Genomic DNA, 15,791 nt, shown 5'->3' on the forward strand with positions numbered 1-15,791 from the left:
CTTTCTTGAACTAATCAATTGTGTCATTGGAAGCTCCAAGAAAATGTCTTACTTCTAGGGCTCAGGTGCATGCATGGTATGTATAACATGTGTGACTATATTAGTATGATGAATATCTCTTGAAACTTTTCATAGAGATACAATTATGAATATAAACCCAAACATTAAGGATATATGATATATACTGACGAATACTCGGAACGAAAATGACGAATAGACATCGAAATTCAACCCCCTTGATAAGAATGCTGAGTACACAGGTAAGTAGCTTGTTAACACTTCAATGTTTTGCGATTTACATTTGACCTTAACCTTAGGCCAGCCTCCTGTCTTCTCACTTCGGCCTGATCCAATTCAAATCATTCCTAAACTGTAAAGTTCGCTGTACTATGTCGCGGGTTTGGGAGAATATGGAAATATATTGATATCTTTTGAAAAGAAATGATATTGTCAATTGTTTTTCAAACAATTTGCCCGTGTCGCCTGTGCAAAACCAATGAATTGCCAAGAGAGGGGAAATGGTCACGTGATACAAAGCAAAATACTAATCATCTGAAAGATGGCACGTGGGTAGTAGATATACTCGAGTCGAGGTATAGTGATAGATATGAACATATATGAATGATTGATGTACCATCTATTATCTGGGAATAACATTTTCATCTCTCCATGGCTTGTTGGTTTGCTCCTGATCGAAGAGTTAAATTTTCTGGTACTTCGTATCAAAAAATCAGTAGAGCGAGTAGAAGTCAAGTGATTTGTTTGGCTTAACTTTAATTGTTGGAGCTCGTGATCTGAATTTTTATACTTAGCTATGGAGTGGCACTGGTATTCGCCGGACAATAAAACCTACAGTATCATCTTCGGTATGTGAAAGATAATGAGTATTTTCTTGACTGCATCCATGCCTTAATATTTGCTGCTACGTGAATAAGGTTATTTGAGAGTAATAAGTTCAGCTCTCTCTTATTGTAAGGTCCCCAACAAGATCCACAAGTAATGAATGATATTTATGCTGATATCCCACAGCACAATGAGTTGACCAGAAATATTCCCTGAGACTTTTGAGAGAACGAAAATACTCACATAGTCACTTATCAAAGGGATATGTAAAGCTTCGTTATACTGCTAAATGTAGTGCTGAAACAAGGACCTTTGCAAAAGAGACATTCTATGAACTAGAACTTGCCAAGATAACAACCCTTCTTCGCTTTCTATGTAACCGAGTTGCTATTTAACAACTCTTTGTGGCATATTAAGGGGACTGTCTCCGTTCTAGAAAAGGTAGCCAATTTTCAGTAGTTGTCATTCAATCACATCAATAAATACGCCTTGTACTATGCCTACGAGTATGTTTCACTAGACTTGCCAGTAGCAAACCGATGCGGAATTTCAATTGTGAATACATGACCTTTCCAACATATGCAATTTCTCCAGGCTAATAATGTAGCCCATTCCTACTATCACTTTACCAAGGCAAGACACCGCCATCGTACTGGTTGATCCCCTCCTTCTTTTCCCAGCCTGCTACTCGGATATTCAAAAATTTGCCATTCGACTCTTTTCCATTTGACTCGATAAGTTCAACAACAGCCTTTGCGCCAGTTTCTACATCGAGATCTGCAGAAGTGCCTCCTAGATCAGTTCGAAGCCACTGATCGCTCAAGTTAGTCAATCTCTGAATTGGAGTCTACATTCGTTCAAGGGGATCTCGAGCAGTATAAAATGCAGCACCAAACTTACACCAGGATTAACTGCAAGAAAAGTACACCCGTCATCGGATCGGCATAAGACTGTGTATACTGAACTGTAAGAATGTTCAAGGCGGCCTTCGAAACTTTGTAGGCTGGGATTGCCATGGTACTGTAAACAGGGGACCGCTCGATTGATCCACCACTGCTGCTCCTGAGTTCCATTATCAGAATCAGCTTTCAAGCGCGGAATACGTTGACTACTAACATGTTGATGACTTTCTTCTGAGCGCCCTGCTTTAAGAGGGGAAGAAATGTGCTGGTGACGATATGAGCGCTTGTGACATTCGAATTGAGTACGGAATCAAGATCGTCCCTAAGGAACCAAGGAGTCAGCATCTCAAAACAGATTTTGTGAAAGAAGTGAAATAATCTGTATGAGACTTACATGGCATGTATTCCAGCGGTCATTCAATTTATTACTGCAGCATTATTGATTAAAACATCAATACCTTTGCCATCCAAGAGAGCAGCAACCTGCTTCTCCGCTTCTTGTACACTCGATCTACTGGTGGCATCAAGCTTTATGTACTTGACAGTGCTTGGAGATGACTTTATCAATTCTTCAAGGGCAGGAGTGGGATCGCCTCGAGCAGTTGCAAAGACCAGATGACCAGCCTTCGAGAACTCGGCAGCAAGAGCCAAGCCTAGCCCTCGAGAGCATCCTGTTGTGAGAGTCGTTGCCACCATTTTTTGGAACTGATTATCGAGATGAAGTGCCGTGCTGCGTTTACTTTGCAGTGGAGAAGGTCTCGTTCTGTTAACTACGTCATTACCTTTCGCGCTTGTGACGCGATGTAACGCTGATTCCAATGCCTCTTGAACTGCTTAAATTAGATGCTGTGCGACATTTTAATCCCGGCGCACCCCAAGATTACGGAACGGTCATTTCACCCCGCGTGAAGCAGGTGTGCGATATTGGAGTAACCACGTTTGCGCTGGTGTAGATGAGAGTTTGATGAGAGATGCTGTTGTGACATTTTCTGAATTTTTTGGCAAGCGGATTAGATTTCGGTGCTTTGAATCAAGAAAATATCCCTATGAGATACCCTGAAAACATTCGCCCACCAAAAAGCGAGTTCTACACCGATAAAAGTCGTTGTCAATTTCTACGGATGTACAAACTGAGTTAGAAACTAAGTTAGCTGGTACGAAAATGGGACGCATGTATAAGTCTTTATAACGTGTTGTAATAATGGCAAGTTTCTGACTCAAATTTGATAGATACATCGATAACAGGGTCGATCTACATTCGTCGCCGACGGGATTTGAGTTGCCAATTGCTCTTCACACGATCCCAAGATATCAAATGTCTGTCAGTGGTGGTCGCTAGGATCAGTTGCAATAGTAGTAGTACAAGAGAAGCAAGGATGTAATATCAGACTTTGGAGTTGCACAATGGATGTTGATTTAATGATTTGGGAAAAATTATAGTATTAGATTGCAGTACGAGTAGAAGACCGCGAGGTCTTATTGAGGAAAGTATACAATGTTGAGAAATAAAATCCGACAGGGGGGAGACCAATCTCCCTTGGAACGCCTCCATATTGCAAGCATGTTGAGGGATGAATTTGGAGACATAATTGTACTTCAACCAAAAAGAAGACATTCAATGAACTTCAAGTACCTGGGTAACTCCTTGGTTTAGCACCCCCAGAAGACAAACAAGTTGATACTGAATTCATGTTCCACTGAGAACCTTAGCGTATCTCACAAGTAGTTCGGCTTGAAAAACAAAGTAAGATTTCGTGAACACGTCCTGCATTAAGGTAGATCTCGACAATGAAAGCACATATACAAAGATAACACCGCATACCAATCACGGCCTTCGTTACAATAACCAACGAATAACTTGGCTGCTCAATTTGAGCTAGCCAGTATTATCAAGTATGTCCACTCAACAGTATACGCCCGATTTTCAAACACTATGAACACGCGCGACTTTATCTCACGCTCCAGGTTTCAATCCGAGGGGTATGATATTCATGTTATCGTTTTGATACATTTTTTGATACAATTGTCAACGCCATTTTCCCGTAAACCCTATGAATATTTAGTAAAAGGACCTGCAGAAGTAGAAAATCACCCTTACCAATTCACACCAATTATTTATGTCATCCCATCCGAAATATCCTTCCACTTCCGCAGGTATGCTTCTCCACTGAAAGCACCTTTGGGGTCATTTTCGAATCTTCCTCTCGGCGGCAATATCTTTTTTGTGACGAATGGTGTAAGCTAAATCGCAGTCAGCACCGCGTGAAGCATCCCAGATTGATCTCTGCGAATTCTTACTTTACACTCCTTAAGATTTGGCGGCACAACGTATGTCCTGACTTTATCCCACTCGATTATATACCCTCCATGTTGTGTATGTCGACCCGTTGAACCACTTCCAGTACCCTTGTAAAACCCTTTATTTGCTTTCTTCGTACTCAGGGCATGTCGGGCTACCCGTTTCATTAGGCATTGTGTGGGCTGCATGATTGCGATTGATGTTAGAAGTTTATTTTGGATTTTGCACACTCGAGATGCTTCTCCAAAATTGTCGTAGACACTAAGGTTCGTCCGGCGGCCGCATTATCCGATCTCTAGCTACCTAATTAGGTCACCGCCTTTCTATATTAGCAGAAAAAAAGTTTCCCGATAAAATTGATAAAAGATAATCAACGCTTCTTAGTAAAATATTGCGACAATAATTTTAAAGCGCAATCATGCCTGGAAGACAATCGCATGGCAGATCGCTGTTGAAGCAGCCCAAAGTTCGAACAAAATCGAAGAATAAGACTATCGATGCATTTTCTGCCGCTCAGCAACAAATTGGTGAACGCCATCGAGTAAGACAAAGTCAATTGGGTCACGCTGAAGGCGGTAATAGACCTGGGAAGCGAGATAGAGATGAAGATGACGAAGATGAGGGAGAAGACGAAGAGTTCAGTGCGAAAAAACAAAAAAAGGGGCCAGCAAAAGGTCGATTCGATGAGCTAGATATCGACGAGGGTAGTGATAGTGAAGGGAACACATGGAAAATGGGTGTGGTGGACAGCGATGACGATAGCGATATTGACAGTGACGAAGCTTTTGGAGAGAGTGACGAGGAAAGATTCGAAGGATATGCGTTTTCGGGGAGCTCGAGTAATAACAAGAGCTCCAAGAAGCGTGTGCCGCAAAATAAAGAATTGAACTTGGATGAGGATGATCATGGGGAGGACTCCGGATCAGAATTGGAGGAAGGTGATTTAGGAGAGGGGGCTGTCGATCTCGCAGATATGTTAGATGCTTCGACAGACGATGAGGATGAAGCCGACGTCGAAGGCTCAGACCAATCCGGCTTTGAGGACGAAGACGAAGAAAGCGACGAAGATTCTTCCGCATCATCTGCCGATGACGAAGATGAAGATGATTCTATGGATCCGTCGAAACATGCGGCACTACAGGATTTAATTGCGAATCTTCCACTCAATGAAAAAGCCCTCGCCAAACGACGGAATGATGGCGTGAGCGAATATGCTACCCCCGGAAACTTTGGTCTCCCATCGACAAAAGAATTCATCACAGACCTTGGCGCAAGCAAGATCAACGATCGTTCAATCAAAAAGGCTCTCAAGTCTGAAAAGGGCGATGACAAAAAAAAGGCTGCTAGCACCTTAGAAGTACCTCTCGCAAGGCGTCAACAAGACCGACTCGATCGCAGTGTAGCGTATGACAAGAGTAAAGAAACATTGGATAGATGGACAGACACGGTAAAACATAATCGACGAGCAGACCACTTGGTTTTCCCCTTGGCAGATCCAGATGCGGATTCTGCACGCGCAAATACTCGACTTCAATCTACAGCACAATCCAAGCCATTCAATGAACTTGAGGCCACGATCCAGAGCATTCTTGAGGAGAGTGGGCTTGCCACTGCCGGTGGAAGAGATGACGAAGACAAAATCCGAGAGTTTGAGGAATTGGAAATGAACAAACTATCCATGGAGGAAGTGAAAGCTCGCAGAGATCAATTACGAATGGCTCGAGAGCTCCTTTACCGAGAGGAGCTTAAGGCGAAGCGAGTGAAGAAAATCAAGAGCAAGTCTTATCGGAAAGTCCATCGAAAGCAACGTGAAAGAGAAGAGGCGAAAAACAAAGCAGCTCTTGAAGAGGGCGGTTTTGTTCCTTCTGAAGATGAGCTTGAGGCTCAGGACAGAAGACGTGCGACTGAGAGAATGGGAGCAAAGCACCGAAATAGCAAATGGGCCAAAGCCACAAAAGCTACGGGTCGAGCGGCATGGGATGAAGATGCTAGGGACGGTATCACTGAAATGGCTCGAAGAGAGGAGGAATTGCGAAAGAGAGTAGAAGGAAGAACGGTGAGAAAAGAGTTTGAAGACGACTCGGATGAATCCATGGACGATTCTGACGATAATATGAGCGATGACGACGAAGGAACGGAGCAGAAACGACTTCTCAGACGCCTGGAAAGGGCAGGAAAAGACGATATTATTGATGACTCCGCCCCAGGAGCAAAGTTGGCAAATATGAAGTTTATGCGGAATGCCGAAGAATCTCGCAAGAAGGCAAATGATGCTATGGTGGAGGAAATGAGAAAGGAACTCGCAGGGGAAGAAAGCTCTAGTGAAGAGGAAGAAGATGGCGATGTTGGGCGTAGAACATTTGGGCCTGGATCCAAAGCTAAAGATGCTCCGGCAAAACCACAAAACTTGAATGAATTCGAAGAACCTGCAGACTCGGAGGATCAGGACGACATGGATGTAGAATTCACAGGGGTTGATAATGGTCCTAAAGCAAGTGCCAGTGCACCGAAGGCAAAGAAGACGAACGGCCAGAGCGGAGGTGTTGGAAAGTCATCTGTCGCAGAACCGGAGGTGGCTACTGAAGGTGGAGCTTGGTCAAAAGTACCTCTGAAATCGGGCATGGTCAGCAAAAAGGAGGCGAACAAACGCAGACATAAGAGCAACAGTACTATGGATGTCGAAGAGCTTGATTTGTCACAAGCTGCTGTAATGGCCAAGCAACCCAAATCCAAGAAGGCTAAGTCAAAGACAGCCCAGATTCTCGAGGCTTCTGATGAAGATAGTGAGGATGATGGCGCTATTCATCTTCCATTCGCAATCAAAGACCAAGAGCTTATTAAGCGTGCATTCGCTGGAGCCGATGTCGTCGGTGATTTTGAAGCGGAGAAAAAGCAGACCATCGAGGATGAGGACGAGAAAGTCATCGATAACACCATACCCGGTTGGGGAAGTTGGGTAGGAGACGGCGTGAGCAAAAGAGAAAAGGCAAAGAACAAGGGAAGATTCCTTACTAAGTCTGAGGGTATCAAGGAGCAGAATAGGAAAGATGCAAAGCTTGACCGCGTTATCATCAACGAAAAACGTGTCAAGAAGGTACGTAGAATACAGCTCTTCCTTTCTTTTGCAGCTACTAACGAAAACTTTAGAATGGTAAATACTATGCATCACAATTACCTCATCCTTTCGAAAACCGCCAACAATACGAGCGCTCATTGCGATTGCCAGTTGGTCCGGAATGGGCTACTAAAGAGACCTTCCAGGACTCGACCAAGCCGAGAGTTATGGTCAAACAAGGCATCATTGCTCCTATGTCCAAGCCTTTGTTGTAGATTAATATATGTAGATTTCAAAATCATCACAATTTTCGTTAAAACACGCAGTCATTGGCTATGCTTTCGTGCGCTATCATAAATCGTACATTGAGATAGTGTGTTAACTATTTATCTAGCTACCTCAAAAGTCATTTTAAACCCGTTTTCTAGCCTGACTTGATTTATGGATCTCGCAAATTTCGAAATCAGATCCAAACAATGAATACCTAGGTACTCAATATCCAAAAGAACCCTGACAAGAGTGACCCCTGATTACCCCTGCACCACCTTGACACAATTTTATACCAAGAGGCCCTTAACAATCTAATTCAGCCTTAGAATCGGGTCCCGTTAATTATTGCCAATATTTGGAAGGATTATGAGAATCACTCAACGTCACAGATGCAGGGTTTAAAATTTAGTGTTGATTAGCGTCGACTATCTGTCTGATTTTTAGGCTACGACGCCCCATGAAAGATTTCACAGAGCGTAGTGAATCTACCTATCTTTAAGCTCTAGTTAAGCGGTGAGGAAAGGGGCTGGCATATTCGTAAGCGCTCCCATTAGAATTGAGTAGTTGAGACAAACGCGGATTTTGCAACAATCACGTCACTTGTACTCGAAGTTACTGTAGGCATTCGGAGGCGTTCATTATAGTCACTATTGTGTTAAGACTGCGAATTCAGGAGAGATATAGCTCTTAATGACTACCTAGGTACCTAATGCTGGGTAGCTAGTGTATATATAGGACAGTGAATGCTTTTCACCAAAATTATCACTGAGGTTCAGATAGCAATAATACATAGCACGCAGCAAATTTAGAATAGCAAATGATGTTAAATAATGGAAAATTTCGTTATGGTATCTTATTTTGTCTATCCAATAATCCGGGTTATGGCAACTGTAATGATATTACAACACCACCCAATATACCCTCATTTTCATTCTCATTAACAAGGCCATTCTATTAGGCCTTGAAGACAGGTCTAATTCTCTTGGCATGATCGTTTGACCTGCTTCATGTGCTTGAGGAACTTGTGATATCCAAATTTCCATCGTCAATGAGCTGCCATAAGCAGGTCTGATCATAGGAGGTGGAGCTCCACACACTCTAATAATGATGTCAAGACCACAGATGTCTCAATGTTAGGAACAGCGGTTCACTTCTGTCCATCCGTGACCTATGTAATTCTCTTGACCCAATAGCATAATTTGCAGTTTGGGAAACACATCTGCAAGTCTCATCCTTCTAAGTCTGTTGCGCGTTTGGCTTCTTCCTTTTTCTTCAACTTTTCTGCTCTTTCCTTCCTCCATCTTCCTCCGTGATACCACTCTAACATCAACAATGGACTGCACGCGAAAGTTATTCCAGCGAATATCAAAAATGTTACCCCAGAGCCTAATGCATCAACAATCGGCTGCACTACAGCCACACCAGCTGCTCCCAGCAAGCATCTAATGAGGTTGTTTACAGCGGTAGCGCTTGCCGATTTACCAGGATAAAGGTCGATGACCAAGGCGCTGTTGGAAGAGAAGACCGCAGTAGCCGTATATGCAATAAAGAATTGCAGAACCAGTGGAAGAGCAATAATTTCGAGTTTCAATGAGTAGCCGTAAAGAGCCGTGGTGATAACGAAAACAATAACAATCCACCAGATGTTCCTCATTCTTGCGACTTCGATAGGAAAATCCAGCAGTTCATTGGCCTTGATATGAATATCGGCCGGAATGTTTTGTTGTTTACGGTAACGAGATTCGACGACTTTGTAGTTGTAGTCCATGAGATAGCCTGTGAGGTAGGAACCGCTGATGCAACCGGCGCCATTTGGCAAGAAGATCAATCCGAGTTCCAAATTGGTGAGATCGAAGTGCTCTGAGAATAGGGCGGTGGTACTGGATGTTACCATGGACCAGACGGTGTAGATAATAGCACCGAAAAAAAGTGTAACGAAGACATCCTTTTCGATTAAGAACTTGAGAGGAGCGACGACTGAGGAAAATGTAACATTCTTCTTTGTGGGAAGTTCTTGGGAGGGGTATTCCGTGGATGGCTGTACATAGTACAAGGGTCGATGAATTCCCTTAAGGATGATAGAACCGTTCCCAGCCAGACTTTGAAGCGTTTCTGGAAGAACTACGACAATTAAGAGAAGAGCTAGTGCACCCAAGCCAAAAAGGAACCAGAAAATTGCGCGGAATCCCAGATACTGAGTTATGATTCCTCCGAAGACTGGGCCCACGGATTGTCCTAGCATTCTAATACCACCAAATATACCAATGAGACCTACACATATATTATTAGCGCCGAGTGATCAAGAATAGAAATCAGAAATAAGATTAATTTACCTCCACGTTCTTTAGGAGTTGTGATGTCACCAATGACTCCAGCACCTGTTCAGATCATCAGTCAAGTTCATCATGAACTTATAAGAGTTACTCACCAACAGCTATCGTTGCAGCACTACCGGCAGCTTGTATTGCGCGGAAGACCATGAGGGTCGCGAAGTTATCACTAAAAGCCAGACCGATATTCGAAGCGAGATATACGATAAATGTACCTAGAAAACATTAGACATATCCGTGTTTCGATCATCTACGAGCATACCCATAAACGTAATTCTCCTTCCTAATGTGAGATTGTATTAGCGTGATATCAAAAAGAGGTTTCCGTTAAGATTCATGAAGTGGGGGTCGCTACGAAGAGTACTATTTATAACGTAAGGAAGTACTAACCTTTTGTGTCACTGATTGGCCCCCAGAATGACGGAGCAAGTCCTTGAACAATCATATAAACCGTTACAGTTAGACTGACAAGTGAAAGAGAAACATTAAAATCCTAGACACTGTTAGACTAGGAGAGTACAAAATTATGGTATAGACTGTGTACATACCGTAGAAATCTCCTTTAAGGCTGGAAAATAGATGTTGCTTGATAAGGGAGAGAACAAGCCCGCAAGAGATACTATATACACAAGCTGTCTTTTCTTTGCCATAGAAAAGATGTGATAAGGCGGCTGTTCTAACTCTTGCTTCACAACATATACACTATTGGCGGAAGATGTGACGGCACTACTATCTAAATGTTCTTTGTCGTCGAAAAATTCAATAGATCTTTCTATGTCGCCTTCGAAGGAATCTCGATTTCTCGGGTGATTGGGCTCTATGATAAAAATGCCATTGGGTCGGCTCTCGAGAGATGCATTTATGGCTTCATCTCCTCGCTGGCTTGAAGTATTCAGATCTTCATGTTGAGAGCTCAAACTTTGTGACTGTTCTAGAACTCCGCGTGATTGATTGAAAGACGATGAAGGTTTGTCATCGATAACAGGGCCGGGGTTGACTGAATCCATATTCTAGATCTAGACTGTGATTGGAGAGTAAAGATACAGCTCGTCAAAAGGCTAATGTTTAGAAGAGATGGGTTGAAGGAACACAATGAGTCGAGCAAACCTAGGTAGAAGGGTCTTTCTCCATGTTTAATACTCATCTCTAGGAGAGCTGTGGATCACCTGGGGGACTGAAGGTGATTGCGCACAGTCATCTATCACATCAAGCATGCAAAGGTATATTCTCGCAGCCCACTTGACGGCACAGCCCTGAGGAAGATGAAGCATTGGTGGAGACAGGTGAGAAGGAAAATAGATGAGAATGAATCGAAACCTTGTGCTAACCGTTGATCCATCTCCTGTTACGGTGGAGTTGAGATTTTGTTTGGAAGTTAGCATGAAACAATGAAGTATCTGATAATCTAAAAGATAAGATACATGTTTAATGCAGTGTGCCCAGAGTTCGAGGAGTAGTTCGCCATCACACTAAAAGGGGTTCGAGAAGTCCACACAGAACGAAAACAGCAACCCTGATTAGGCAGGTATGGACATATAACAGCGGACTGAGCCGCTTGGCAGAGAAACACGGCCCTTCGCACAAGGTAGAATGCCAAATTGCTGAATCAGACTCGCAGGTGGAGAACATATAACAGTTTTCAATTCCTTGTCTCGAGAACTCTCGAAACGTGATTGGCAACAAGGAAATAGAAGACGAGCAGGTAAGATTAGAGTATTTCTTCTTCCTTCATCATAGCCAATGCGTCAAAGGACGGGAAAATCCAAGCTTGGTAATCTGTGCCTCGAGCACATCATGTCGTACCGAACAGCGAAAGACGGAGCAAAAACAACTGAAGCAAGTGTATTATAAAAATCTACGATTGGGTACGGAGAATAGAATATACTTCGGCAGTGAAATTTCTTTCTGGAAGGGCGTATGTCGTAACTGTCGTATAGGAGGGGATCGACAAGAGGCAAAAAGGTTTTTGATCAACATCATCTCCAACCTCCGAATAGCCTCAAGACATGTTGGGCGTTAGTTCAAAGAATTGCCAAGAAGAAGCATGGGCCCGGAAACAGATCCGGTAATGGACCGACGGTGCTAAAATAGACTACCGGTAGATCGTGCATTGCTCGATAACACATCAAGCCAAGCTCCCAACCAGAGTTGCCCAGAGAGATGAGATGATTGTTGATTGTTGCACATACATAGCTGGGCAGCTTGTGCAGACAATTTATTCCGGTATTTAAAATAAAGTGGCTCTTAATTGGGCGTTTGGGTCGCGGAATCTAACTAGAAGTGGCTAGTGCGTGTCTGAGACACATCCACTCTTCACTTCATGTGAAGATTAGGATCTTTGAAGATTTTCATTACGGTTGAAAAATACCTTATCACACCACCAACGTCATCAATATGGTCGTATTCATTTGAATATTGCATATATGTATGTAGCCAAGCTCTCTAGTGAGAGAATATACATCTTCGTCGGCCCCGAACGGCGACTGGTGACATTTATCTCACAATATTCTCATGCAGTCTTCGGAAGCCAAGAAACTCAACTTGATGAATTAACGAAGTTGCGCCGATACCTCTTTTTTCAGTTTTTCATGACGAAGAATGAATCTTCGGTCTGAAAATCTTCATCCTCAAGGTACTTGGGAGTAGATTCTATGGATCATATGTACTACTATTGCGATTGAGAACGGGTGATCGACCCTTCCCGAGGGTCTCCATGTTGAATCTTCGCACAGAGGAATATCTCAGCTGAACTTCGAAGTTTATTCCTAGATGAGATGGATACAAATGTTTGAGGCTGAGGTGGATCTCGAGTGGATTCCCTATCATCAATGTGAAGAGCGACAGCACTGGTCTATTTTCAGGGGTCTAGCAGTCTGAGAACCCTTTTTGTTTCCGAATTTCAAAAATTCATTCGAATCAATTTAATCATTCATATCTTTCAGAACTTCATATCGTTCAAATTGTCCACTCCCTTCGAACTTTGAACGCCCGGATTTAGGTCACCGGCCCGGAGTGGTTGAAAACCTATCTATTCCCGCTTCCAATCACCCCTTCATACTTGGATAGTACGCATTCGAGACAGGGATATACCTATACTTCAAGCACATATTCCATCTTATCTTTGTCTTTATCATTGGCATTTATTGCTCGTTCACGCTCCTGCATGTATGTATGGGATCAGTGGCGAAGTACTGTGTATTTGAAGCCTTTTGATCGACAGGTTCTTTGAAGTAAGAATTCTTGTATGATCATTAAATTTCGCACAGTACTTCAAACCAGATCGAAGAGGAAATTTGAGTCAGCAGCTATAATGATCCATCTATAAAGGACGCATAATGCTTGCGATGTGATCAAAAAACTTCTCTCATAAGCATATGCGCCCAAAATCTTGTGGATGTTGTTATCTGAATATGACAACAAATCATTCTCCGTATCTGGCTCTAAGTATACTTCTATTGTTTTGTAGAAAGCATACTTTGATGTGTTGGTTGAAGTTGGTGGATTTTGTGAGTAAGATGTACAGAAAAGATACAAAAAAAGTGCTGGGTAGTTAGAATCCGCATTCACAATATGCAACGACTACATCGAATAGCCAACGCAGTACTTTTAAACTCTCAAATAATCATTGGCGACACACAAGCCAAGCAAGAAATTTCTCACAGCAACTAAGATCCTCTGGTCTACAAAGAGATCGATTCCTCTTCTCCAAAGGACTTCGCGAATTCCAATTTATTGAACAGGTTTTCATGATTGAAGAACAAGCTGCATTTGTTAAACGTATCCACCTACCTATATTAAAGTTTCTGGCAGAGTGGCATTCTAAGCGGTATCAAAGTGGTACTGTACTATTATTCACTGTTATTCCCCATTTAAGGTTGTATGAATTTAACTCTAATTTATGGAGAAAGGTGCCAAGTGATAGCACTGCTACCTTGTTTGATTGCAGGTCCTCGGAAGATCCGAATCGGCCGGAGTGGAGGAGGAAGGAAGCCCTCTACTTTCAAGTATTCCGCCCCTACCTGGTACATAGCGGTCGTCAGCTCGAGGAGTTTTTAAATAGATTTTGGACGGCAGCCAAGATTTTGGACAGGGCAGAGAGTGCCCAGTCCTTTTATGACCAATTATCATACATATCATTATCTCTAAAAATCGGGCCCACAACCTCAAACCGGCGAAATTGAGGGGCCGCAATGTGATCGTTGTCTTGCGGAAAATCTAGGGATCAAACTGTTGCCGCCATCCACATCAAATGAAAGCCCTCGAATGCACATGGATAGAATAAGTTTACACTTAAAAACATCGGTAGGCATTTTGTGCAATAAGGAATGTTAAAACCAAGACTACCTTATGTGATCTAGAACGACGAGTTGCATGAGCGGGTACAGTATTCTCTGGGCATCGATCTTGCTTGTGATACGCATGTGAAAGCCACCTGGATGTCGAGGATCTTGGGGTGCAAAAGTGTTTTTTATTTGAACCGACACCATAAGCCGTCTCAATCAAGGCTATCTAATAGGCATGCTACTTATTTCTATCTGGAAACTGGATTATCGATACCAGGAACGGTAAAAATACGACTATGGGAAAATAAATTTCCTCGGTCTATAGGATTCTTCAAATGTTAGGAAAAACATAGACCCGGTGTTTATTCCTAGTCGCATTGTTAGAGTAAATATTAGCACGTAATGCAGGTCATAACATTGACCTCAGAATGTACAGCCTAGTTTCGGAACTCATGATGCTGAATGGATTCTGATAATCGATATGGAGAGATATGGAGTACTGTAGATTGCGGGTCGTTCAATGTAGGTAATATGCTAATGGGAGGGGGCGAGAAATCCCTGAAAGCCGTGGATTAGTATGACTTAGCAGAAGTACATAGAATACATAACACCATACTGAGTTCTTCCAGGAAGCAGAGAGATCAATTACATAAATCCTTTCCAGATGAGGACTGGAATGATTAATATCCAAGGACGATACTTTCCGGGTATCGCAGGTGGATGTGCGGACTCACAGAAAGCTCCAACATTGCACATAACCACATAGTTGCAACCATCATTACACACCGCAAGAAGCAATGAAAAGATTCAATGCATGCCAAGTAATTAGAGTACACAATTGAAACGAACCAAGTACAGACAGCAGGTCGAAATACAGTATCATGATTTTTGAGAAGTGGAAACAAGTCATGTACAGCCACCGTTGAACTCAAATTGACATAATGCCGTGGCAAGATTTCAGTGTGATGAGGGAAAATACAAGGGAGTAGAGGCGAGAAAATTTGATTATCGCAGTCTTCGGGCAACATACAGATGTCATTTTGTTAAACAGACAATTTGTCCAATATCACAAACGCAGTTTGAATCGAGAGACACAGTATTTTAGTCAGCAGATAATTCAATTCATAGGATCATCTCTGGGCCAGGCCATCCAACGCCTTTTATAGGCACGAGTATCATGAATTTTGGTGGCTTGTTTGAATTCGTTTAGGGTATGTACAGTGGTTGAACTAAAGTCTCTAGATGAATCTCTTCTCGAGCTGTTGAGTTGACGTTAGTATAAGTGAAACCTTCATGAAGAAGACTCTTTGAAGCCCAATGAAAAAACTTACTCTCCATGGGTTATTCAACTCGAATCCCAGAGGAGCACTTGGGTTGTCGGTTTGCCCTCGAAGGAATCCAGTCAACCTTCTATCGCGGTCCATCACTACACCGTAGTCAGCCTTATACATAATAGCGTAGAGTTCCGAGGATAGAGCTTACTTTGCTGCATGAACAGTTAGTTTTCTTCATCAATGTAAGATTAAGACGTGAGGTTACTCACTCTGTCCCAGGCATCTACAGAATGTCTGGCTCTCTTTCCACCATTTTGCAAAGCTCTAACTCCAGACATTCCAGCACCAGTAATACCGAACATCTGGGCCATACTCAGTATTGTAATCTTTGTAGTGGAAGGGTTGTGAAAATGGTAGAGGAACGAACGGCAAGCATGATTCCATATGGAAGGAGAGCTTCGAAAGGAACACCCATCGTGGCAATTTCGTAATTATCTACTAATACTTAATTAGCATTGTAACATTCATATAGCCT

The 15,791-nt window shown here is 42.7% G+C and overlaps 5 protein-coding genes across 5 annotated transcripts; 1 reads left to right on the top strand and 4 right to left on the bottom strand.

Annotated features, from left to right (window-relative positions):
* Positions 1–1,468: 1,468 nt before the first annotated feature.
* EAE97_000514 (uncharacterized protein) lies at positions 1,469–2,441 on the bottom strand (the record flags this gene model as incomplete). The annotated part of the gene is made up of 4 exons (XM_038871024.1): positions 1,469–1,654; positions 1,770–1,905; positions 1,960–2,090; positions 2,175–2,441. 4 exons carry the CDS (start codon positions 2,439–2,441, stop codon positions 1,469–1,471), a joined length of 720 nt encoding a protein of 239 aa, XP_038738385.1.
* Positions 2,442–3,173: 732 nt separating this feature from the next.
* On the bottom strand, positions 3,174–4,359 carry EAE97_000515 (uncharacterized protein). The gene is made up of 3 exons (XM_038871025.1): positions 4,044–4,359; positions 3,844–3,986; positions 3,174–3,794 (listed from the first exon to the last, which is right to left on the bottom strand). Exons 1-2 carry the CDS (start codon positions 4,230–4,232, stop codon positions 3,861–3,863), a joined length of 315 nt encoding a protein of 104 aa, XP_038738386.1. The 5' UTR covers positions 4,233–4,359; the 3' UTR covers positions 3,174–3,794; positions 3,844–3,860.
* A 103-nt stretch (positions 4,360–4,462) lies between these two features.
* Positions 4,463–7,374, top strand: EAE97_000516 (uncharacterized protein; the record flags this gene model as incomplete). Its single annotated transcript, XM_038871026.1, has 2 exons — positions 4,463–7,138; positions 7,192–7,374. 2 exons carry the CDS (start codon positions 4,463–4,465, stop codon positions 7,372–7,374), a joined length of 2,859 nt encoding a protein of 952 aa, XP_038738387.1.
* A 1,223-nt stretch (positions 7,375–8,597) lies between these two features.
* Positions 8,598–10,706, bottom strand: EAE97_000517 (uncharacterized protein; the record flags this gene model as incomplete). The annotated part of the gene is made up of 6 exons (XM_038871027.1): positions 8,598–9,640; positions 9,703–9,747; positions 9,798–9,914; positions 9,962–9,982; positions 10,090–10,192; positions 10,248–10,706. 6 exons carry the CDS (start codon positions 10,704–10,706, stop codon positions 8,598–8,600), a joined length of 1,788 nt encoding a protein of 595 aa, XP_038738388.1.
* A 4,514-nt stretch (positions 10,707–15,220) lies between these two features.
* On the bottom strand, positions 15,221–15,731 carry EAE97_000518 (uncharacterized protein; the record flags this gene model as incomplete). The annotated part of the gene is made up of 4 exons (XM_038871028.1): positions 15,221–15,241; positions 15,314–15,459; positions 15,522–15,618; positions 15,684–15,731. 4 exons carry the CDS (start codon positions 15,729–15,731, stop codon positions 15,221–15,223), a joined length of 312 nt encoding a protein of 103 aa, XP_038738389.1.
* Positions 15,732–15,791: the final 60 nt, after the last annotated feature.

The sequence above is a fragment of the Botrytis byssoidea genome (assembly GCF_014898295.1).
Source record: "Botrytis byssoidea strain MUCL 94 chromosome Unknown BBYS_001, whole genome shotgun sequence".
In the NCBI taxonomy this organism is placed as follows: Eukaryota; Fungi; Ascomycota; class Leotiomycetes; order Helotiales; family Sclerotiniaceae; genus Botrytis; species Botrytis byssoidea.

What these genes read in the sequence shown, in the direction of transcription:
- EAE97_000515 (XM_038871025.1), bottom strand. Translation starts at nt 4,232, where the DNA reads ATGCAGCCCACACAATGCCTAATGAAACGGGTAGCCCGACATGCCCTG. An exon ending in CAAATCTTAAGGAGTGTAAA is followed by an intron (nt 3,987 to 4,043) that starts GTAAGAATTCGC and finishes ACTGCGATTTAG; the next exon opens with CTTACACCATTCGTCACAAA.